Consider the following 21,673-nt stretch of genomic DNA (forward strand, 5'->3'; position numbering starts at 1 on the left):
CGTGGAACAGGGCCTGGACATCCGGACAGGACAGGACACCTGAGCCCAAGCCCGAGCTTGAGAGCCTGGATCTGAACCTAGTCGCTTACAGTGACAGGCCCTGCAAAAAAAAATATTTAATTCCCCCCCCCGGGGGGGAGACATGCAGAGCAGACTCCTCCTTTCACCTCCAAGGGAGATCAAGCTGAGGCTCCTATAAAGACGGCCAAAAAAAAAGGAAATCATATATCGGCCGGCATTGAGCAACATTTGGTAGCATCCGCGGTGTCTCTGTGGCTTTGTTTCCATGTCCTCGATTTCCTACTTTTGTCTTTTATACGGGGCCTCTCTCTGTCTTTGTTTCTCCGACTTGGATATAAACTTCCTGAGCTGGTCTTTTCTCCCTGTCACCCCGTCCCATCTCTTGTCCTGTTTCTACCAACTAGCCAACTAACACACTCTTTCGATTCACTTCCTGGCTTGTCTACAAGTAGTGCAATACGCTATTATCAAGCCCTCTCTTCCCCTCCTTCTCCCCTGACCCCTTCCGCCTCCTCCCTCTCCTTTCCTTCCTCCCGTTGGCCATGCCGTCTTCAAATAAACCCTACTGCCTATCAGCATGGGACCAGGCCGCAAGCCGTGTCCATGTGCGGCTCGCCATTTGCTTCGCTCTTAGTCCCGAAACCTCCCGTGACGCCATTGTGTCCCAGCTAAGGTCGACGCTTGCTCTGTTGTCCTGCGCAAAGTCCTTTTATGCCAGCCGCTTGTTTCTGGGGCCGAAGCAGGGCTGGGCCTATATGCACGAGGCCGCCGAGTACGACATTCCGCTTGAAGTGCACGACGAAAGCAAGAGTTTCGGCATGACTTATAGGCAGTTCTGCCAGCAAGGCTTCCCGGCCCATGCCACTGTACATCCGCGCTACTGCATCGACGGCACTATCCGCGACTATTTCGGCGAAGGAGACGGTGTCCCGGTCATAGTAGTCCGTGCGTTTTTCGTCAACGGCGGACTCATCCTCTCCCTCTTCTTCCATCACACCTTTGGCGACGGTGATGCCATGGGGAGATTTGTAGTAGATTTTGCGAAGCAATCATGTTGCGCTTCGCCAATCTCCACCACTATCCAGGACCGCGATCTCTCGTTCACCGGTTTCCGCGATGCTTGCAACTCTCCGCAATCCTCCGACCAGCTCTTCCAGACATGTCCTGAGTACATTTATGAGCCTAAACTCCTTGGCCCAAACAACTCCATTGTTGGCTCGGGCGGGATATCACCCGACAACTACCCCAAGACCGGTCGCACATTTGTTTTTGACAAGGCCAGCGTTGACCAGCTGCGCACCGCCATCCGCTGCCACCTTGACCCCAGCGACAGCCCTGAATCAGCCGCTGCCGCCGCCGCTGGCGATGCCTTCCCCTCAGCATACGTTGCCCTTGCTGCGCTGACCTGGGTACACACTGCCAACGCGCGGCGTGCAGGCGAAGCACACATTGAGCCGCCGGTTTCTGGCAGTGGCAGCGACGAAATGCGCTCTGGAGCACTCATAAACCCTGTCAACTGGGCCTACCGCACTTTTCGGGATGCGAACCACGGGTATACCGGCAATGCCGTAATGCTGGCACGCACCACAATTCCCGTGCCTCAGCTGGTCGAAGCGACCGACGACATGGCCGTTCTGGCCAATGTGGCAGCCGGCATCAACGCGGCCATCAGTCTGGACGAGGCCTTTGTGCGGGCGCGGCTGCAGCTGGCTGACCACGTCGACGATCCGCGCAACATCATGCTGTCGTTTGACGCGCGTGTCCGCGAGGATCTCGCCTTCAACACGTGGCGCGACTTTGGCGCCGATTGCGAATGGGATCTGCTAGGCAACGGCCACGTTACCAAGGCCGATGCGCTCCGGCGGCCGCAGCCGGACTGGAACTTGGTGGGATCGCTCATATTGCCGGCGCGAAAGGAGTCGAATCTGTATGAGATTGTCATCACGATTCCGGCACCATCCATGGCGGTCTTGTTAGCAGATGGGCGATATACGCAGTGGACTCGGCGCATTGTTGGCTGATTTGGGTGGGTTGCATTTGATACAGGCTTGGATCCGGTGTTCTTCTTTCATTCTTTTCGGGGCTTTTCTGCTTTTGGGTGTTTATGGGTTCTACATTTGAATTTGTGCTGGGCTTTTTTTTTTTTTTTTTTGGCTGTTTGCAGGATAGTTTTTGGCGTTTCTCGGAGTGCAGGATTCTTAGATTGTACGTGATTGGACTGTTTTTGCCTATTAACCCTAACCCCAATGATGTCTCGATGTAAACGGTGCTTATGACATTTCCAAAAACAGCCGTTGATGCGAGAGACAAAAGGCCAGTCATGAGACGAAGCTGGACCTTTTCTTTTTTTCTTCTTCAACTACTTGTTCTAAAAAGCCCTCACATTTCCAAAGAGCGTTGCCTATTTCATCGCATCTCACCCTCCAGGCCTTGACATCAACACTTTTTCACTTTCACGGATACACCCACCACCCACATCAAATCCAGCGCCCAAAATGCCTCTCCTCGTTCCCGGACTTGAGAATAATGCCACTGCTCAGAGCGGCGAAAACTCTCAGGATGCGTGGCAGTCACGCCTGATGGGCAAGACCCTCAACACGGACGGGAAGTCAGATGAACTCGTGAGTTTGCCGTCGCTACACTGTCATTTATTTGCATCGAAGCCTTTGCACTAACGCCTCCTCCTAGACTTTTGCCGTTGCAGACCTGCCCGAGCAGCACCGCATCATCCAGCAGGGGCAGAACATGACGCGCGATCTGAACCCGGGCCGCCTGAATGTCATGCTGGACGGCGACGGCACCGTGCGCAATGTGTACTACGGCTAAGCCAAGCAGCGAGCTGGTTGGAAAGGACAATGTGCGCTTCGCAGTATCCGTGGTGTCTATAATGAATTAATACAAGCAACTAAATCGCTACTTATTCACTCGTTGACCTTCTTCACTATGCTCCTGTATGTATTTATTTCTATGTAGTTGGTGGTGTAGCTTTGTCTGAAGCTTTGGTAAAGGAAGGAGCTTGGTTCTAGAAAAAAAACCCCGCCTTCCCAATCGAGAACGCGGGGCTAATTTTTCTGCCGACGTCACTTCCTTCCTCTCCTCAGCCTTGTTCACGCCGTAGCAGCACGCGCCTCTTTTCACAGCGTCCTCGGTCGAACTTTTCCCAGTCTTTGAATATATTCCCCCTGGATCAGCTCCAAAGTCTCACCCAATTTGCCGTCATAATGTTCAAGAAAGAGTATAGCAACCGCCCCTGAGCCCTCGCTGCCTGTTCTCGGGAATACTTGCTAATAGACCACCTGTTCTTCCCTTTAGCATCTCCCCGGCGCCAAGGCAGAAGCTCAAGTCTTCTGTGCAACGCGGCCTCCGCCAGTCGCTTCTGTCCACATATCCCCTGTTGGCGCCCTACGGCGACGCCATCATGCCCAAGAAGGGCGCGCTGGAGAGCATCAAGCTGCCCGACCGCGCCATGCTGTACGTGTTGGACGGCGAGCCGCTCTTCTTCCAGCCCGACTTGCCCGGCCCAGCAATTCTGCTGCCGCATCTGCGCTTGGTGCACCGCTTTCCTAACGCCTTCCCGTCTCTTCGCATAGACCGCGGCGCGATCCGGTTTGTGCTGTCGGGTGCGACGCTGATGGCACCCGGCTTGACTAGTGTTGGCGGTAGACTGCCGAGTCCCCTCGACGGACCTGAGAGAGCCGAGGATGGTAGCTGGACGCGTGAGTTGGAAAAGGGCGAGCCTGTGGTAATCATGGCCGAAGGCAAGGAGACGGCGTGCGCGGTCGGAATCCTGGTGGCTGGTACGGAGGAGGTCAAGGAGAAGGGCAAAGGACCGGTGGTCGAAGAGTCGCACTTCTTGGGTGACGGACTGTGGAACATGGCGATCAACTAGAAACCTCTACCTGATTGGGAGAAATACTTGGAGTTTGGGGCTTAGCAAAGGGTAGCTGGCCGATGCATGGGCTAATACAGGCACAGATTTGTTGGGGAGTCACAACATCTGAAGAGGATCTGGGTGTCACAAGATTAAGCCATGCTGAAGAACCAACTTAATTAACCAGGCCACACCGATGCATGCTGCAACTGTTGGCATCAAACCCCCAGCTCATTTTATTACAACGTCTACTTTATATGCGCTCCTTGTTTTCTAGTCCGGACTGCTGGCTTCAGCCTCTTCCTCTTCTCCGTCAAGCCTCTCTGTCGTTTCCGCTTCCGCCTTTTTCCGAGCCTCGGCCTTGGCCAAAGCCACCGCACGTTTCAGGGCAGCGACTCGCTGGATTTCTTGCAACACTCCATCTTGCGTGGCTTGGATAAAGTTGACAACCACTGACTCGTCCCACTCCCACTTGGGGCCTTTGAGTGTATCTGGAAACACAGCGCCGACGGACTCGTAGGTCGGATCACGATGCAGAAGAATCTGCTTGAAGGCCTTGACTAGTGACCCGTAGATGAATGCGCTTGGCAGGTTCTGTGATTTGAAAAAGGAACGTATCGTTCTGGCCCACTTGTTGGCGGCTTGTTCGTCCAGGAAGTTGTCTCGGGTAGTCTCATATTCTCTCCGGAGGTCGTCTCCTAATGTGTCATAGAGAGTCTTTTGGATCTGCTCCTTGGTCACACGCGGCGTCGTGAACCGCCCCTGCTCGCGGCAACGAGGAAAGAACTCGGTGAGCCACTTGTTATAACAGGGCCGGCTTTTTGCGCGCTTTTGATGCTTGCTAGAAAGGGCTTCCTGGTCCTTGGCTGAATCGTTGTTTGGGCTGACATAGAACAGCGGGCTGGTGGCTACATACTCGAACAGGGCTTCATCCGAGTCTGCCGGACCCTCCCAGAACGAGCCTTTGCTTTCCAGTCCAAGAAACTTGAGCACAGCGTCTGGCTCGTCGGTGATAAAGATTCTACCGCGCTTGCGGTCAAACTTTTCAATCTCGGTGATGCGTAGATAGAGGGCTGTATCGCCGGCAGACAAGCCAAACGGGCGTACAATGGTTCCAAGCATGGCCCAAAAGTCGCCATGTGAGTGGCGAAAGAGAGCCCACTTCCAGCTTTCAGTGGAGTTGTAGATGTGAATGTCAACCTGAATAAAGACTGAGCACTGCTCGCGTTCCGGAGAGGACACAGAGGCCAGGGCCGACTCTCGCAAGGTCTCAGCAATGGGGGCAGCAGCTGGAGGCTGTTCAGGAGCCGGAAACTCGGTTGGCCACGGAATAGCGAGGTTGATGGAGGAGTCGGCAAGAGCCACATTGGTCGCAATGGGTTGAAGCGTCTTCTCGATTACCTTGAATAGCGCTATCATGGAGGGCGTAGGGTCTCGCGGACTAGCCACCAGAATGTCGACATCGCCAAAGTCGGTTTTGCCTGGCCCTTCAACGGGCGTGCCCAGATCTGCAAAAACGGCTCCGAGCTGCGAGTGGAGTTGGGCGCGGACGTGGTGATACACGGCCGCGGGCATGCGGGGAGTCCACAGATCAGGAAAGGCTCTTCCGCCCATGATTTGCACCGGTGGGTTTTTGGATTGACGGATGGATGAGTGGCTTGTAGAGGCTCAGACGGAGGTGCAGAGCGGCACCCGAAAGAATATAAACGGAAGCAAAGAGCGGAAGGCGGAGAAATAGAAGCAAGCAACGCACGGGTGGCTGCACCACGCTCTCGCGCTTGGGCGAGTCTTTTGATACAGGTAGCTATGTACAGGTAGTAACTCCCGGGCGTTGGAAGCGCTGGTCGTCCCAAACGAAAGGGCACCTCGTGCTCTGGGCTCTGAGCTCTGGGCCGGGTTGGCGGCGTAGGTGGGGAGAGAGAGAGCGCCCAGCTCAGTGACTGAGCGTTATGTTGCAGTCAGTAGGAGCCTAAGAGTTAGGTGACGCGGGCGTCTGGGTATCAAGGAGCTGTATTGGCTGGCTGGGCTGGGCTGGGCTTATGGACCCGGAATTGTGACAGGTCTCTGTAGCCAGTCTGCTGGCTATCGCTGAACAACTGAGCAGCACTTAAAGCCGGGGCACCATCAGTCAGCAAACCAGCCGACAACGCTCTCTGTAGCGCTTTGCTGTGGCCCTCGCTCGCTGCACTCCGGAGCCGACGTCATTGGCCCTTGCTTTCTGCACGCTTGGTGTCAATGCAGGCTCAGGCTGGTCTATGTTCCTTCAAGCCTTTAAAAGCGAGTACAAAGGCTTAGACCTGCATTGGCGCTGATGAGTCAGAGCAGTCTGTGACTTCTGGGTTTTCTGGGTCTTCTGGGTCTTCTGGACCTTCTGGACCTTCTGGAACGCCAGGGCCCTATTACCAACTCAAGCATATATACATACATATGTTGAAGCTATTAATACACACAGATGCACATACATACATGCAAATGTGGTACTTCTACCTACTCTACATGGTTAGTTAGTTACATCTAGACACTTGTCGTCGTTCTGGTCCGGGTCGATCTCTCCTGGCTGCTGGCATCGTGGCCGAGCGGCGTCTGGATTAGGGTTAGCCATCCCACCACAGATCATGTCAACGTTGAAGCGGGCTTGTGTGCAGACTGCGACATCCAAGCCGCAAGAGAGGTCTCACATATGTGTGTCTATATGTAACTACATACATTCGTAGACTTGCAGACCAGCGAGCTACCTCTTGGCTTTCTCTGTCTGCCTGGCTGTCCCATGGCGTGGCAGCGTTGTACTGCATACAGATACACTGCGCTGAAGGGAGCAATGCAATTCTCTAAGCAATATGCACATAGTACAAGCCTATACATGCGGCCTATATTGGGAGCTGGCCTGGCTCTTCTGCACATCCACACGGTTTTCATACATGGTGGTACTGTCTAGGGATCCGGTGCTTCACGGCGTGCTTGCATAGGCTCAGAGAAGCAAGCCACTGTAGCTGAGCCATGTGAGACACGACTTCTCCCTCTTGCGCCCTCAGGCCGACTGCTGTGCGCCTGTACGGCCCTTCTTTTATTGCGGGAGATGCCCAGTTTCTTCTCGTGGTCGCATTGTCCTTGCATCTCCAAGATTGCTGTTTGCCTTTTGCTACAACAACAATCACATCCACCCCGCCCATCCAGGACCATGCCGTCACTTGGCCTTTTCTACCACATCCTACGCCGCCGTGATGACGATGACGATGACGATGATTTCGACGATAATGACAGCGACTTTGGTGACGACTTTGACGATTTTCCTTGGGATAATGCCCACGACTCCGACTCCGGGATCAGCCCCGCCGCAGTTGCCGGCATCGTCATTGTGGTTCTAGTCCTGGCCCTATTTGCCATCGGATTGTGTCTCTTCATCCGCCGCCGGAAACGCCGCGCAAATTCATCCCATGCTGCCAAAGACATTGGCCAGTCCAAAGAGCCCACGGCTTCTTCTTCTTCTTCTGCCGGGCCTCTTCCCATCGCAGTTCGACAATTCTGTCATCGTATCGGCACCCTAATTACAGGTGCCGCTGCAAGCTTGGGGCTTGGCAACACCTGCAGCCGCAAAGATTCCCAAGCCGATACCAATTCGCCGCCTCCCGAATATAGCGAACATGATCCCAGCACTGTCGCCAGCAGCCACGCAGGCGAAGTCGAGTTGGGCCCCAGAAGTGTTGTGTCTGCAAGCGATGCCTCACCCCCGCCCGTCCCAGCAAAGATCGCTTGAAATCACAGTAGATATTGGGCTATGCATACTAGAACTGCAAGAGAGAACCGTGCGCGTCCTCTGTGATGGTCATACAAGCGCAGATAGAACCGAGGAGCCTGTTTATAGAGTACACATGTGCCATCAGAATGAAGTTGTGAGGTTGTCAATACATCGAAATACATTGCAATTGGTAGCGTTGAAACCCTAATATGCCCTAGAACAAGTGGGATGCTGTGAAGCCCCCACCAATGAAACAGCCGCGATAAGGCGATAAGAAACCCAAGGTAGTCAACAAGCCAGGCAAATTCCGCCAGCAAGCAACTTGGAATCAGGAGCTATCATCACATAGTAACTGCCTCTCTTTCAAATCGGGTCTTGCCTCAATCATATCTAATCTAATCTACCTGAAAATCCGGACAACGTCAACCTTTCTTTTCTTGTAAACCACGTAGCCCTCCCTCGTAAACGATCTCATCGCCTATATCAAGCGTTGCTACGGCTCTGCGCCGCTTGGATCGAAAACTGCCTGCCGGCTGTCAACATTAGACGATGCTTCTATGACGTCCGCCTGGTGAATGCGCAACCCATAACAACAGTAGCTTGCTATCTGTTCTGTTCGCCAAATTGAGCGTTTCCTCTGTCCCCGAGACCGCCAAGCTCTGCGCCGAAGCCTCTGCTATTTCCAGCTTGCTTTGCCGCTCAACGTCGCGAGGTGAGTAAGTTGCTCTGCCTAGCTCACTTTGGTTTTTGTTCTCATGCATGTGCGTTTCAGTCTCCGTTCTTTGACGCACCATCTTTACGCCTGCACAACACGCCACGGCTCCCTCCCATATCACACACACAGCCCACCCTGAACCACCTCAACTGCCGCTTGCGACTCTAACTCTACTCCAGAACCGCCTTCGTCGCGTCTTGTCAACCCCCTCTCTCCCCGATGAGCCTCAAGTCTCCTGTGCCTGTCTAATGATCCTCCGTCTGCGATCACTACCCTGTCTCGTCTCTGCGATCACCAACGCCCTAGTCCTGATTCGAATCCCGCATTACAAGTGCCTCAATATCGACCCGAACCCGCCGCGGCTACAGCCCCAGTTTTGCGCCAAGCTTATTTCTCAGCACACCGAGTCTCTTCAGCTTCTTCCTGCAAAGCCAAATCCACGTTCAACATCAAAACAACCCTCAGCACTCCCAAGGCCAGGTCGCTAGTAGCACTGCCAGGTCGCCAACTTCCCGCTGGCATCATGCAGCCGCTGAATCCGTTTGTTGCTGCTTTCTTCAAGAGTAGTCTCCCCTCGCAGTGCTCCGATCCGAACACATACATACTATTGGTCCCGACGACCGACTACCTCCTTACGTATCGCGAAGTCACCACCAACTCGTCAATCGCAGACTTCATCACATCCGAGGACTTTCTTGCTAGCCATGTACTGCGCATCCAGACCGGAGGCGTGAATCTCGGCGATAAAGACCCCAAAGATTCACTACAACAGAACATACGAGAGGCCCGAGGGAAGCCACGATCATACCCCACTCTAAACAATCGCAGCGTCATCATCCGAGAAGGCTTTGTCTACACAAATAAAGGTGCGACTGCTTCATAGGGTCCCCTCATTGCTTGCGATCGCCAACATAGCTGACCTCTGTCTTAACCCCCTTCTCTACACACTCTAGGTTTCAAGACAGCCAGCCAAGCTCAGATCCTCCATGACACCCTTTGGTACGCTGACACCTTCGAGTCTCGACAATGGCTCATTTACTACATCTCACAGCCGCTACTTGGAATCTGGCAGGAGATCCCCATAATCCCTGCCGTTTTCCGTGAGGGCATGGGTCGCAAGTTGAACCCGCGGCAACGGAGCGCAGCGGCTCGCGCGCTCACGGCATCCATGGCGGCGTCTGAGAACGAGGTCGATCCCGATGCCAAGTCTGTATCCTCTTTGACCCCGTCTGCCGTCAACTTTGCCCGCAAAAAGGAGATCAAGCTATTTCATGAGCTGTTGAACCATTTCCCAGCTATTGCTAAGCACATGCAGCCCGGCTTGGAGCAACTGTCCAATGAATTCCGAAATGTATTTGAGAAGCCGCTTCCTCCACCACCATCTTCTGATTCTATCCCCGACCCTCAGCTAGAAAGCCAATTCGTCCAGGCCGTCAATCACGCTCGCTCAAGTAGCAATGCGTCTACAAAAAGTAACGGACGTACCTCAAAACCGGATAAACAAAATGCAACTTTGCCACCGAAGGCCAACGGCCATGTTCGTACCTCGACAGATGTTATGCTACCAGTCACGGAGGACTACTATGCCGAGGATGATGAAGACTTGATGCGAGCTTCACTCGAGACTGCTATTTCAACGGCCATTGAGATATTTCAAACAGTCGACAAGCAGAGCCTAGTAATGGTTCAAAACACGACAACCCTTGTGCTCAACGACGTAGACAAGCTCATTGAGCGCTATATTACTGAGAATTTACACCACGTTATATTCCCACGGCTTTGCAAAATGAAGCGCCCATATGACAAAGTTTTGGAAGCCAAGATCCGACAAATGGCTCACATTGACGTATCACAGTTGGGCATTTCCATTTGCGGTGATGCAATGGCCAAGCATGAGCTTGTTAAGCAACTCGGTCGCGCAGTTGAAGAATTTCGCAAAATATCATCGGCAATGTCACCTCAAGAGATGCTTGGATTATTGCTCTCTACCATGAAGCTGACTACTGCGTTAACTCAGTCAAGCAAGGTTGGCGGCAGCCAGAGCCAAGGAGAGAAACCAATCATCACTATCAATGCCGACACTTTAGTTTCTTTGCTCCTGTTCGTAGTTATTCGTGCACAGGTCAAGAATCTACAAGCCCGCCTCGTGTACATACGAAACTTTATATACCTGGAAGATATTGATACAGGTGAGATGGGATACGCCCTTAGTACTTTCGAAGCAGTTTTAGCCTATTTATCCATCGACTCATCGGGATTAAGAAGGGCCAGTCAACGGAACAAAGCGCTATGGGACGCCGTCTCCTCTGGGGATGGCGATGCTGTCCGGGCTTTCATGGAACCATCGTCCCATCCACATTCCTCGACAAGCGGCACCAACAGCATCTATCATGATCTTGTTGCCAGTCGAAGACAGTCATTAGCTTCCGGCTCAATGGCTCCTGGAATGTCCGGACATGGATCTTCTGTCGGCGACTTTTCAGTAACAAGCCAGTTGTCCCATGACAACCTTTCCGGTGGCTCTAATCTTGGCCACGTGTTTCCTTTTTCTACTGAGTCTATATCCTTGGAGGATAATGATTACAACTCCAGTAACAAAGATGAGGACGAGGAAGTGGAAAGCGAGGAAGACGATGATATTGGGCCAACCCTTCATCAAGACCAGCCAGAGATACGAAAACGGCCCAAGAAGGTTGTCATGGACATTTGCAGCCTATCAAGCGAGTCTGAGTTTTCGTATCATTCTATGGCGACCATTGATGGGAACACTTCGATCCTTAGTGCCTTGGAAGGAGATATTTCCGTGGAGCGGATATCACAGACTCATGATTCCCTAGGCCAATCGATATTGATGATGGCGGTTCAAAACTCCCATCCCGAGATTCTCCGGTACCTTCTCTCATTGTCCGAGTACTTCCCACCTCATATTGTCCTGCAGGATATGAACATAGAAAACACGACTTTACTCAGCGCGACAATACAACTCGGTCATACGGAGACTATTGATGTCCTGTTGGATTACATTCTGGTAAGCTTTGATAATGCCACATTACTCCAGTATTGTGCTCTCCAGGATATCCGCGGTCGCAGCTTTGGCCATTACTTGATACACGCACCGCTGCACATTACCCGCATGGCATCACTGCTTTCATGGCATCAGAAGGATTCAAACGGACAAACGCCGTTGTTCGCTATCTGTAGATCATATGACCAGTCTAGCTATCGTGCCATGGTAGCTGCTGCGCTTAATGCGGCTCAGGAGTACCAAGGTGATTGTATGCCACTGCACATCGAGGATCATGTGGACAACCGTGGGAACACCCTGCTGCACATTGTCAACGATGCACAAATGACTAGTCGGATACTGGCACAGTGCGATGTTGATGTGAACGCTATAAACGACCGCGCATTCACTCCGCTCATGGTTGCAAGCAAATACGGGCGGTATGAAACTATCCGTGTTCTGTACGCCGAGCCTCGTGTTGATGTAGCTGCACGTGAGCTCCGTGGTATGACGGCAGTAGAGTTGGCCAAAGACGATGAGGTGCGCAATCGATTAGACGATCTCGCGCTCTTTTCAATGCAGCCTGGGCCGGATATGCGACTAACGGGTGTGGTGCGAGGGTTCTTTGTTGAAGATGGTACCATCAGACTCGTGGTCAAGTCGGCAGCGCCAGCGCAAGATGTAGCAGCTACGGGGCCAGAAGGCAAGACATACACAGTTACGACATGCAGGCGGTCGCTGTCTGAGTTTGAGACTCTGGAAAAGCTCCTGGCTCTTGAGAATCCTTCGTCGTGGATTCCATCAGTAAATGCACTGCGGTCTCCATTTCAGATGCACTCTAAGCCGTCTCGGGCAGTTCTCCATGACATCCAAACACGCGCAAACTGGTTTCTGCAGGTGATGCTTCATCATCCCACTTTTTCCACGCATGAAATGCTGTGGGAATTCTTCTTAGTACCAGAGCTCAAGCTTGACCAGATGACCGTGAGGTCGGAGCTCAAAGCAGCAACGATGGCGGAACGCATCAAGGAAGAAATGGAGCCAATTGAAGATGTTCGTGAAGTAGAGTCGTTTGTAGACTTTGCGCGGGAATCCATTCGAGGTATAAGTCACCGCACACGGAGCACCACACGGAGGATTAACGGTGTAGTGGTAGCAGCGGCAGGTTAGTGCTTACTCGCTATGAAAAAAAAAGGGCAACCTCTTGTCTTGTCGTTGAATACTCGAACTAATCATTATGGATATAGATCTGTCTGACTCTACTATTCTATTCCAGCGCACACTCAAAACTGTGCCCTGGCTTCCCGATTCACATCAGGCGGCTTTCGAGCTCTACGTCAAAGCCATGTCCCCGCTAGAAGGAAACGCAAACCTCACTCTGCACTCGACATTCATAGCGCTCCAAAACACAATTGATGCGCTTTTACGCGCGCTTGACCGGCCACCAGCACTGGTCAGTCGTATACGGTCGGCACAGCGGGCAATGGAGCGCAACTACAACTCCATTGGCAAAGCGACACGTTGGCCTCTTGGCATTCTAGACGAGGCGTGGCATCGAGAAAACGACGAGCGCGAGGCCAAGGCGCACAAGTCGCGCGATGAGCTATTGAATCTAGGGCGTGAGCTGCGCGATTGCCAGCAGGTTGTAGCGGGCGAACTGGCGGGGTGGCAGGAGCTACATGCGCGCATAGTCAAGAAGGCAATTCGGGACTATGCCGGTGCAATCGTACTTCAAGAACGCGAGCGCATGAACGCGCTGGTGCGGTCCATCAGAAAGATCCGGATGGCGCCGCGGGAAGCTATAGTGGATATAGCAGTCGGCGCAGCGGATGCGGCCGGCGGCGATGAGCAGCATATGCGAAGTGATATCATGGGAGGCAAAAAGGCCAGATGGGGGGGGCATGCGGGTGGTGATAAGCGTGAAGGAGAGGCAGTGTCCCAAGGCAGCAGCGATGACGAAGACGGCCTATTTGGGCCGGAACCCGGGACTGGGCCAGGCCCTTCATCGCTCTGGTTAGGCTAAAAGGTAAGCAAGTCTCAACGTCTCATTATGACAGTTGAACTGGCAGGTGGATGGGCACGAACAGAAGTGCCAGAGACAAGTCAGCTTTGCTGTTCGCCCAGTGGATTCTCCTGAAACCGCAAGCCTTGATGCACGTCGACGCTCCGATCGTCAGGCAGCAAAAGAAGGACGTTCACAGCCGGAAAACGACGACGTTTCTAAAGCCAGCGATACTAAGCTTCACTATGCAAATGCACATTCACATCCACATGCAGTCGTGAGTCACGGAAAAAGGGCGTGTGCATATGTGAAGAACCCCCGGCGCGCACCGGCACCAGGGCGGGGGAAGATGGACTTCTAGGCTTCCTGGCCGAGATCCCAGACTTGAAACAAAATCCTTTCCACGTGTCTGGACGCCGATGGGCGGTCCATGGCTTTTGTTGTTTCAGCTTCTGCACACAATGCTTTTTTTCCTTCAGGCCTATTCCATTGACATGGGACGGGATCGTCGTGTGCTGGCTGCAGGAAGCTAGGACTCGGAGGACAGGACATACATCCATGTACCCCATCATAATAGACTAACGGAGAGGGTACATGCCCCCGTTGCTGATAGCCTGCAGAATCTCCCGACCGCCTCTTTTTTTTTTTGTTTCTCACCGTAGTTGTTTGTTTCTCTGGCTGGCGTTGTTTCATGTTGACCTGCCATTTTGTTTTTTGCTGTCTTTGTTTCATGTCGACTTCATGCATGCACTGGGGTGGGGGGATTACCTCGATCCTCGATGGTGTTTGAGGCCGGCGAGGATGCATGCTAGGGTTAATGACACATAAGGGTTTGGTATTGGTACTTGAAAGGATTAAGCGCCATAGGGTCTACATGGTCTATAGGGTTTTTTTTGTTTTGCTTCTGGCTTGGTTCAGCGGCTGGTGCTGTTTTAGCGGCGAGGGAGGAGGCGGAGTTGCATTCCAGGCGCTTAAGTGCCAGAGAGCATGTTTGGTTTGGCGGGCTGGTGGTATGATGGGCTCAAGTCCATGACGGTGATCAGTTAGTGGTGGTATTCTCTCCGGCTTTTCTCTGGTGTAGTTCTATTTTTGGACACCAGAGGCGCCCATGTCTGTAGGGCATGCCACCTGCCACTATTTCCTCTGCCTTCTCGCTGTCTCTCCGCGTGTTCTCAAAATAGGCACTCCAGCCCGCCCAGAACGGCCATCGCTTGGCCTCTACCGAGATCAACGTACACAAGGTTTGCCTCGGGCTAACAAATTGGCAGTGGTGGCCGCAGGCCAATCAGAGCCCAGACAACAGCCGCGCTGGCGATGTGATAGCCGCCTGTGCGAGATGCGAGATGGCCGCTTGTCGTGGGCGAAAGGGGGCGCTGCTGGACTTGGATTTCAGGTTCAATAATAGTTAGCTGGTAGCGGTGAAGCAGCCAGTCAGGAAGAGAGAAACTTGGGGGGCTCAGGAGCGCGGCTTGCGTGATAGGTTAGGTTGGGCTGGGCATAGCAGGTGACACGCTGTATTTATAGCGCTGTGCAGGCGGCTCATAGTCGCCACAGGCTCTGTCTTAGCTAGCTTACAGCGCTGTGAATTGAAACTACAGCGCCCCAGGCCCTGTGCTTTCAGCCATTGCTCTAAACACACGCCCCTAAAGGAGTGTAAGTGGGTGACCAACGTCACTCGAGTTTACATCTCTTTTTCTTTTTTTTTTATTCTAGGCGGATTTTCCCCCTTGGCAAAGTCTTGAATGGGGCGGCCACGAGAGTAGACCGCATGAGTGCAGCAAGACGAGAAGAAAAAAAAAAAAGAATAAGAAGACGACGTATGGCCATCCTCTGCTCCTCTGTTTTTGGGGATTCTCTGCTCTGTGTCTCGCTTTTGCTCCTCGTTCCTTGTTGTGCTTTCTTTCTTTCTTGTTCTTTGCGTTCGCCACATCTTCTTCTTCCATGTCTGCATACTCTTAATATCCTTTCTTGTTACTGGTGCCTTCATTGCTCTTGTCCTACTATATTCCTGCTGCTTTCACAAGCTTCTGCTCTGTCCTTGTCTTGCATATACTCGGAGCTGGTCTCCCGTCTTAATCTTTCCGCAATGTCGACTTTATCTCCGTGAGCCTCCCCGTTCCATATGACGATCTGCTTGTTACAGCACACGCACTAACTCCCATCTCAGTTTCTTCGACCTGTCGTTCTACGATCTGGTTTCCCAAGATGCCGCGTATGATGTCTCTGCCTCTCCTCCTGTCACGCTGGCTCTTCCCATGGACCCCAAGCCATGTCTCGAGGCGCCTCTCTTCGACTTCCCCAGCCGCCACGCCCGCTCTAGCTCCCACTGCTCGTTGTACTCCACCGAATCTGCCGGCTCCAGCTACGCCATCGCTGCCTCAGTCGAGGGCTCCCGCGCTGTCACACCCTTCGACAACCACAGCCCCGAAACCAAGCACCGGCAGCCTGTGCGCTACGAGTCACCTGCTGTGCACCAGCAGCACGGCCCGCTACTGCTGCCCAAGATTCGCAGCCAGGACCAGGATCAGCCGCTCGATTTGGGCGCCAACCTAAACCTGGGCTTGGGCCTGGATATTGACCTGGGCTTCGACATGGGCGCTGTTAGAGGCATGTCAGGCCGTTCGGCCAAACGCGCTAGCTCGCTGCCATATAGCGGTGTGCAGAAGCGCAAGTATGTGCGCAAGTCTTCGGCGCCGCCGCGAGCCCTGTCATCCAGTCAGCTGAGCTGCATCAACAACGTATTGGATAGTGTGGCGGGCCCAACTACTATTGATCTCACCCTCGACCCTGCCGAGATCTCGGTGCTGGCCACCGCTGCCCCTACCACTTCTTCTGCTAATGCCCCCGCCCAAGTGTCTGCTGGTATGTCTGTGCTGACTACAGAGGATCATCTCAACTTTGACCTTGGCATCGACCCGCTGAACATCCAGAGCCGGTCTCTGGCCTACTCAGCACTACCCGACTACCAGTTCCCTTCAGCACAAGCTTATTCTCTAGGCACGGGCACAAGCGCAAACATTAGTCCGAAGCCTTCGTCCCATAGTCGCTCCGCGTCTTACTCTGTCTCTGCTGCCCCAACACCCACCACAACCCTTCTGTCCTATCTTACTGCCCCCAACCCCGCTGCCTCGCTTGTGCGCACCCTTGCCTTTCCCCTACGCGACCCGCACACCAAGCACTTTTGGTGGGACGCCCGCCAGATCCGCCCGTGGACCGACTTCTCTGCCGCAGCCATCCGCAGCTTCCCTGGCGCAGAAACTCTCCTCGACTACCCCGTTGCGCAGTCCCTTCTGCCCACGCCCTCCCCCACCACGCGCCACCCCGAATCCGAGTCGTCACTGCACGCCATCTACGCCAGCACATATCTTCCCAAGCTCAATGCGGCGCTGGCACTCTCCTCGCCGCGCCCGCTCAAGTTCAGCGTGCCCGCACGCCCCATCGCCAACATCTCGCCCAACGAACTGCTCTACACTGCCAACGATGCCAGCGCCTCGGCCTCGGCCGCCCTTTTGTTCGGCGGCAAGCCGACCGCTCGCGTCGTCGGGCTCGTGCGCGCCTACGACCGCTTCAACACTGCCCAGCGCATCGACGGCAACATCAAGCGCGTCGAGTATCTGCGTAGTCTGGCCGCCCTGCAACACGCTATGCGCGAGCACGGCACGCGCTACGGCTTCATCATCACCGAGATCGAGCTTGTGGTCGTGCGCAATGGACCCGAGGCCACCCCCAACTTTGGCTTCCTCGAAATCGCCAGCGTTCCACTCAACGCATCATCAACCAACAGCAGCATGCAACAGCAGGCTCAGTCAGACGGCGCCAGCGCCGGTGTCAGCGTCGAAGCCGCAAGCGCCACTGCCGCAGCGGCCGGCGCCAGCCCGAAGCCCGATAATCTCTCAGCCTGCCTTGCGCTCTGGGTCTTGTGCATGATGGCTGGCGACGAGCCGATGCCCGGCCATGCCCACTGGAAGAGCGAGATTGGTGCTCCGGCCGAGGGCACACGGCGCAAAGCGCTGGCGCGCGATGCTTGGATGCCGCCGCCGCAGCTAGCTGAGAAGCGTGAGGCAAAGCGTGCACGCGGGTGGGTTTTGCCCGAGGATCCTGTTGGTCGCAAGGAGCTCGGTAAGCGTGGCGTCAAGTACGGAGGCTGTTGAAAGTGGATACCTGTGAAGTTGGATTTTGGGAGGGTAGGACAGGTTGTGAAAACTGTGTTGTGGAGCCTATTTGCTAGGTCCCACTTTTTCCAGGCTTCCGGAGTTAGCCTCGAGACGCTTGTCCAAAACGACTTTTCTTATCAGAAATTTCGTGGCAGCAGCATTGTAACATACTAGTTAGACTTTCATATTTGTAATTTAATTTTCACTCGTTTCTCTCATAACACTTTCATTTCATAGAACTTTTTTAAATCAACACAGCTATAGATACAAGGCCTTCAATCACCAAGGACAGGCGCAAAAGTTATTGGTATCATTTCTTTTATTTAGTCAGGGTATGGTTATTTAACCCTTGGCAGCACCAGCCTTGAACAGGACAATGTCACCGTCCTCGACGACGTAATCCTTACCCTTTGTCATAACCTTGCCCTTGGCGCGGACCTCGGCTTCGTCACCCAGCTCCTTCAGGATGGTGAAGTTGTAGACGATGGCCTGAATGAAGGTCTTCTCGAAATCAGTGTGAATGACACCGGCAGCCTGGGGGGCCTTGATGCCGTTGCGGACAGTCCACTGGCGGACCTCGTCAGGACCGACGGTGAAGAAGGAGCCCAGGTTCAGGGCCTTGCGCATCAGCACAATTAGCTTAGGAAGAGCAGACTCGGCACCAACAGCCTTCTGCTCGGCCAAAGACTCCTCCTCGGTCTCGTAGCGAGTGAGGCGCTCCTCGTACGAAACGGAAATGGGAATGATGGGGTCACCGGGAGCGTTGACCTTGAGCCACTCAGCAATCTTGGGCAAGTGCTTGTTCTTCTTGCGGATGTAGTCACGCTCAGAAAGGTTGACCAGGTAGACGACCGGCTTAGCAGTCAGAAGCATGAGGGGGTTGATGACCTCAATCTGTTTTTTTGTTAGTGAACAGCTTTTTGAAAGTCAAAGAAATTGTTCAAGAGCAAAGGGATCTCAAAATTATGGAGATTTGAAGGGGCTCAGAGCATAGATTCGTCTCATGATTGCAATTGCATTCGAAGAGCTGGGTTTATATAGGGCCTTTTGGCCTTTCCTCATCAACGCCAAAGGGAAAGTGTTCGGAAGGGAGGGGGGTGTGAATGTTGAAAGTGTATGCTTAGGAAAATCAACGAAGAAAATTCTTACCTCCTTGGGGCCCCAGGTGCCCTTGCGGATCTCGTTACCATCGACCAGGTGCTTGAGAATCTTCTCAATGGTCTCCTGCTCCTGCTTGGCCTTCTTCTGCTCAAGAGACTGGCCACCGACACGAGTCTTCTTCTTCTGGTTCTCAAGGGCCTTCTCGACGAACTCGATATCTTTCAAACGGAGTTCATCGGAGATAATCTCAAGATCACGGGTGGGGTTGACATCACCCTCAACGTGAATAATCTCGGCATCATCGAAACATCTAACCACCTGGAAGATGGCATCAACAGCACGGATGTGAGACAGGAAAGAGTTACCCAGACCAGCACCAGTAGAGGCGCCGCGGGTTAGACCGGCGATATCGTAGAGGGTCAGGTTAGCGGGCACCCGCGACTTGGGCTTGTACTTTTCGCACAACCATTCGTAGCGATCATCGGGAACGATGACACGGGCCTCTTCAGGCTCAATGGTGGCATAGGGGAAGTTCTGCGCAGCGGTATGTTAGCCCGTCGCTCCCTGTTGAATGGTGAAGGGGCAAGTAGGGAACCGTACAGCGGGGTTACCAAGAGTAGACTTGGTGATAGCCTGGAAAAGAGTAGACTTTCCGACGTTGGCAAGACCAACCTGAAGTGCGGAGAAAAGTTAGCAAACAGTCTTGGCAGCACAAAAAGATGTAGTTAGACGCACAATACCGGACTTCAGGTTGTTTCCGGGACGACCCAGCAGGATCTTCTCCTCGACGATGGGCTTCTTGGGGGCCATCTTCTTACTACCGCGCTTGGCGTAGGAGCGAACTGAGCAGACGATAAAGGAGCAGGCGGAAAAGGAAGCAGAACGAACTGCAGATCTCCAAACAAAAGGGGATGCGAAGCACGCGGCGGAGACAGCCGAGGGCGTGATTTTGGAGGCTGTTTGGGGCGAAGCTAGGTCGAGTTTTCAGACCGAGCCAGACTCCAAAGAAGCAAAAGAGAGGAAGATAGAGATGGAAAAGAGTCCAAGATCAGACAACTAGTTTATATTTCAATAGAACCAGTGAGGAAAGCGGTGACTGCGAGATCAACCACTTGCGCGTTCGACAAAAAACAACAAAGTCCTGCCGAAGGGGCGAGAAAAAGAAGAAGAAGAAGAAAAAGAAGAAAGACAAAAAGAGTTTGGAGATGAAATAGGCAAACGATTGAGGCGGGGGAATAAAGAGAAGAGGCGAGAAGAATTTTTGAAGCTCCATTTGCTTGGCGCTGCAAAGTGGGGCTCTGTGCTCTGAAAGCCCCCGCCGGGCCGTCACGTGCGTGAGCACGTGAAGCAAGACATGGGGCCTTTTGGTGCGCTTCCGATGACGTTTGAGGTTTGAGCCGCGGACGGGCGATGTGGCGATCATGCAAAACAGAGATTTCAAAAAGAAGCAAGTGAAGTAGACGGAATCAGAGAAGAAGCACCGCCAAGCTAAACAAACAAATCCCCTAAAAACATGGCGTCCAACCCTAAGGTATAAGCAACCAAACCCTAATACGCGGCCTCTGTCTTTACTCGCCAGCCATCTTCCGTGTGACGTCGCTGATTAGAAAGACAAGAGCCTGCGCTCGACACTCGCTGCGGGTTTTCTTTTTTTTTTTTCCTTATTCACATACATAGGTACACACATGAATATTTATCCTGTTTATTTTCTAGCGCATCTTCTCATCAACTTCTCACTCTTCTCTGTGCTCATTGCCATCTTGAACTTGCCCTTTTGTTGCTGAAACGCTTGCCTCTCTGCTCTTCTTAAACCCTCATCCACACCGTTTCTCTCCCTTTCTCTCTTTCCCCCTTGTCCACACACCCATCATCATGGCTTCACAACAGGGCCCGCGGCGCTCAATGATGTCGCACCGCTCGACGATTTCGCTGCAGAAGACCGAAATCACTATTCACGTCTACGATTTGATGCCTGTGAGTTGCGCTATCTCCCCGTCTAAGTGCCGCTCTGGCGCCAAGATTGCGTCGCTAGCCAAGAAACGCCATTAAACTCGAATGAGAACCCATGACGTCGCCCACACTTGCTAACCTCTGTCGTCCATTTCAGCCCGGACGCCTGTCCTCGATTATGTGGACCTTTGGAACCTCTATGCTCCATTCTGGGGTCGTTATCAACGGTCGGGAATACGCCTACGGAGGCCACCAGAAGCGCGGTATGACCGGCGTCTACTGGACCCATCCAAAGACTCTCCCGCCCGGCGGAACCTTCCGCTGCGAAATTCTGCATGGATTTACCCTGGCTACATCCGCAGAGATTGACGCTGTGCTGAAAGACGCCTCGCATAGGTTTCTGGGCCCGAGCTACAACATCTTGACCAAAAACTGTAACCACTTCACCTCATATCTCGTAGAGAAACTGACAGGTAGCCCGGGGCCTGCCTGGCTGAACCGCGCCGCAAGCGTGGGCCTGGCATTACCATGTCTGGTTCCCCGAGATTGGCTGGATAATCCAGACTTAGACTCAGAAGAAGCTGTCTGTCTAGATCACGAAGAGGAAGAAGAAGAGGATGATGGTGCCCATGATATTGCTACAGCTGAGTCAGTTATGGGAGACGATGATTATGCAGATGAGAGTTCTCGCATGCTTTTGCAGTCATCCCGAAATTGACGTACGGCAGTAGGCTTGAAGATCAAAATGTTGTTGTGGGTAGCTGGTGTTGATCTGATTAGTATGTTTTGTGGGGTTTTGCGGGAGTTCGGGCGGGATATTGGGTATTAGCGTCTTTTTCGTCATTCATTTTCCGGCTTGACAGGCACTCGCCGGCCGGCCTTGAGACATGTACATAGCATACTGGTTCCATCTCGGCCTGGCTCGTCTTTTTGCCTCTTACAGTTTGTTTGCAGAGTTGAGGCTATAGTTAGTTCAAAAAACAACTTCTGAATCACGTTAGTTATGGTATTTCAAACACGGCAGAAGTCAGCCGGGCATTGAGTAAGTTGTGAATCAAAATTTCCTGGTTTTTCGATTGGAGTCTCTCGCTAGAACAGACTGCCTATAAAAAGTACAAT

The 21,673-nt window shown here is 53.1% G+C and overlaps 9 protein-coding genes across 9 annotated transcripts; 7 read left to right on the plus strand and 2 right to left on the minus strand.

Annotated features, from left to right (window-relative positions):
• Nucleotides 1–563: 563 nt before the first annotated feature.
• Nucleotides 564–2,042, plus strand: BROUX77_001407 (uncharacterized protein; the record flags this gene model as incomplete). Its single annotated transcript, XM_073745833.1, has 1 exon — nucleotides 564–2,042. One exon carries the CDS (start codon nucleotides 564–566, stop codon nucleotides 2,040–2,042), a length of 1,479 nt encoding a protein of 492 aa, XP_073609642.1.
• Nucleotides 2,043–2,516: 474 nt separating this feature from the next.
• On the plus strand, nucleotides 2,517–2,847 carry BROUX77_001408 (uncharacterized protein; the record flags this gene model as incomplete). Its single annotated transcript, XM_073745834.1, has 2 exons — nucleotides 2,517–2,642; nucleotides 2,710–2,847. 2 exons carry the CDS (start codon nucleotides 2,517–2,519, stop codon nucleotides 2,845–2,847), a joined length of 264 nt encoding a protein of 87 aa, XP_073609643.1.
• Nucleotides 2,848–3,242: 395 nt separating this feature from the next.
• BROUX77_001409 (uncharacterized protein) lies at nucleotides 3,243–3,910 on the plus strand (the record flags this gene model as incomplete). Its single annotated transcript, XM_073745836.1, has 2 exons — nucleotides 3,243–3,256; nucleotides 3,334–3,910. The coding sequence occupies 2 exons, from the start codon at nucleotides 3,243–3,245 to the stop codon at nucleotides 3,908–3,910; spliced, it is 591 nt and encodes a 196-aa protein (XP_073609644.1).
• A 255-nt stretch (nucleotides 3,911–4,165) lies between these two features.
• BROUX77_001410 (uncharacterized protein) lies at nucleotides 4,166–5,506 on the minus strand (the record flags this gene model as incomplete). Its single annotated transcript, XM_073745837.1, has 1 exon — nucleotides 4,166–5,506. The coding sequence occupies one exon, from the start codon at nucleotides 5,504–5,506 to the stop codon at nucleotides 4,166–4,168; it is 1,341 nt and encodes a 446-aa protein (XP_073609645.1).
• Nucleotides 5,507–7,070: 1,564 nt separating this feature from the next.
• Nucleotides 7,071–7,646, plus strand: BROUX77_001411 (uncharacterized protein; the record flags this gene model as incomplete). The annotated part of the gene is made up of 1 exon (XM_073745838.1): nucleotides 7,071–7,646. The coding sequence occupies one exon, from the start codon at nucleotides 7,071–7,073 to the stop codon at nucleotides 7,644–7,646; it is 576 nt and encodes a 191-aa protein (XP_073609646.1).
• Nucleotides 7,647–8,866: 1,220 nt separating this feature from the next.
• Nucleotides 8,867–13,370, plus strand: BROUX77_001412 (uncharacterized protein; the record flags this gene model as incomplete). The annotated part of the gene is made up of 3 exons (XM_073745839.1): nucleotides 8,867–9,209; nucleotides 9,297–12,512; nucleotides 12,595–13,370. 3 exons carry the CDS (start codon nucleotides 8,867–8,869, stop codon nucleotides 13,368–13,370), a joined length of 4,335 nt encoding a protein of 1,444 aa, XP_073609647.1.
• A 2,065-nt stretch (nucleotides 13,371–15,435) lies between these two features.
• Nucleotides 15,436–17,500, plus strand: BROUX77_001413 (uncharacterized protein; the record flags this gene model as incomplete). The annotated part of the gene is made up of 2 exons (XM_073745840.1): nucleotides 15,436–15,452; nucleotides 15,517–17,500. 2 exons carry the CDS (start codon nucleotides 15,436–15,438, stop codon nucleotides 17,498–17,500), a joined length of 2,001 nt encoding a protein of 666 aa, XP_073609648.1.
• Nucleotides 17,501–17,845: 345 nt separating this feature from the next.
• BROUX77_001414 (uncharacterized protein) lies at nucleotides 17,846–19,414 on the minus strand (the record flags this gene model as incomplete). Its single annotated transcript, XM_073745841.1, has 4 exons — nucleotides 17,846–18,397; nucleotides 18,653–19,138; nucleotides 19,205–19,276; nucleotides 19,340–19,414. The coding sequence occupies 4 exons, from the start codon at nucleotides 19,412–19,414 to the stop codon at nucleotides 17,846–17,848; spliced, it is 1,185 nt and encodes a 394-aa protein (XP_073609649.1).
• Nucleotides 19,415–20,476: 1,062 nt separating this feature from the next.
• BROUX77_001415 (uncharacterized protein) lies at nucleotides 20,477–21,272 on the plus strand (the record flags this gene model as incomplete). Its single annotated transcript, XM_073745842.1, has 2 exons — nucleotides 20,477–20,578; nucleotides 20,712–21,272. The coding sequence occupies 2 exons, from the start codon at nucleotides 20,477–20,479 to the stop codon at nucleotides 21,270–21,272; spliced, it is 663 nt and encodes a 220-aa protein (XP_073609650.1).
• Nucleotides 21,273–21,673: the final 401 nt, after the last annotated feature.

Source organism: Berkeleyomyces rouxiae (assembly GCF_048999995.1).
Source record: "Berkeleyomyces rouxiae strain 22BRR77 chromosome Unknown BrBRR77_ptg000001l, whole genome shotgun sequence".
In the NCBI taxonomy this organism is placed as follows: domain Eukaryota; kingdom Fungi; phylum Ascomycota; class Sordariomycetes; order Microascales; family Ceratocystidaceae; genus Berkeleyomyces; species Berkeleyomyces rouxiae.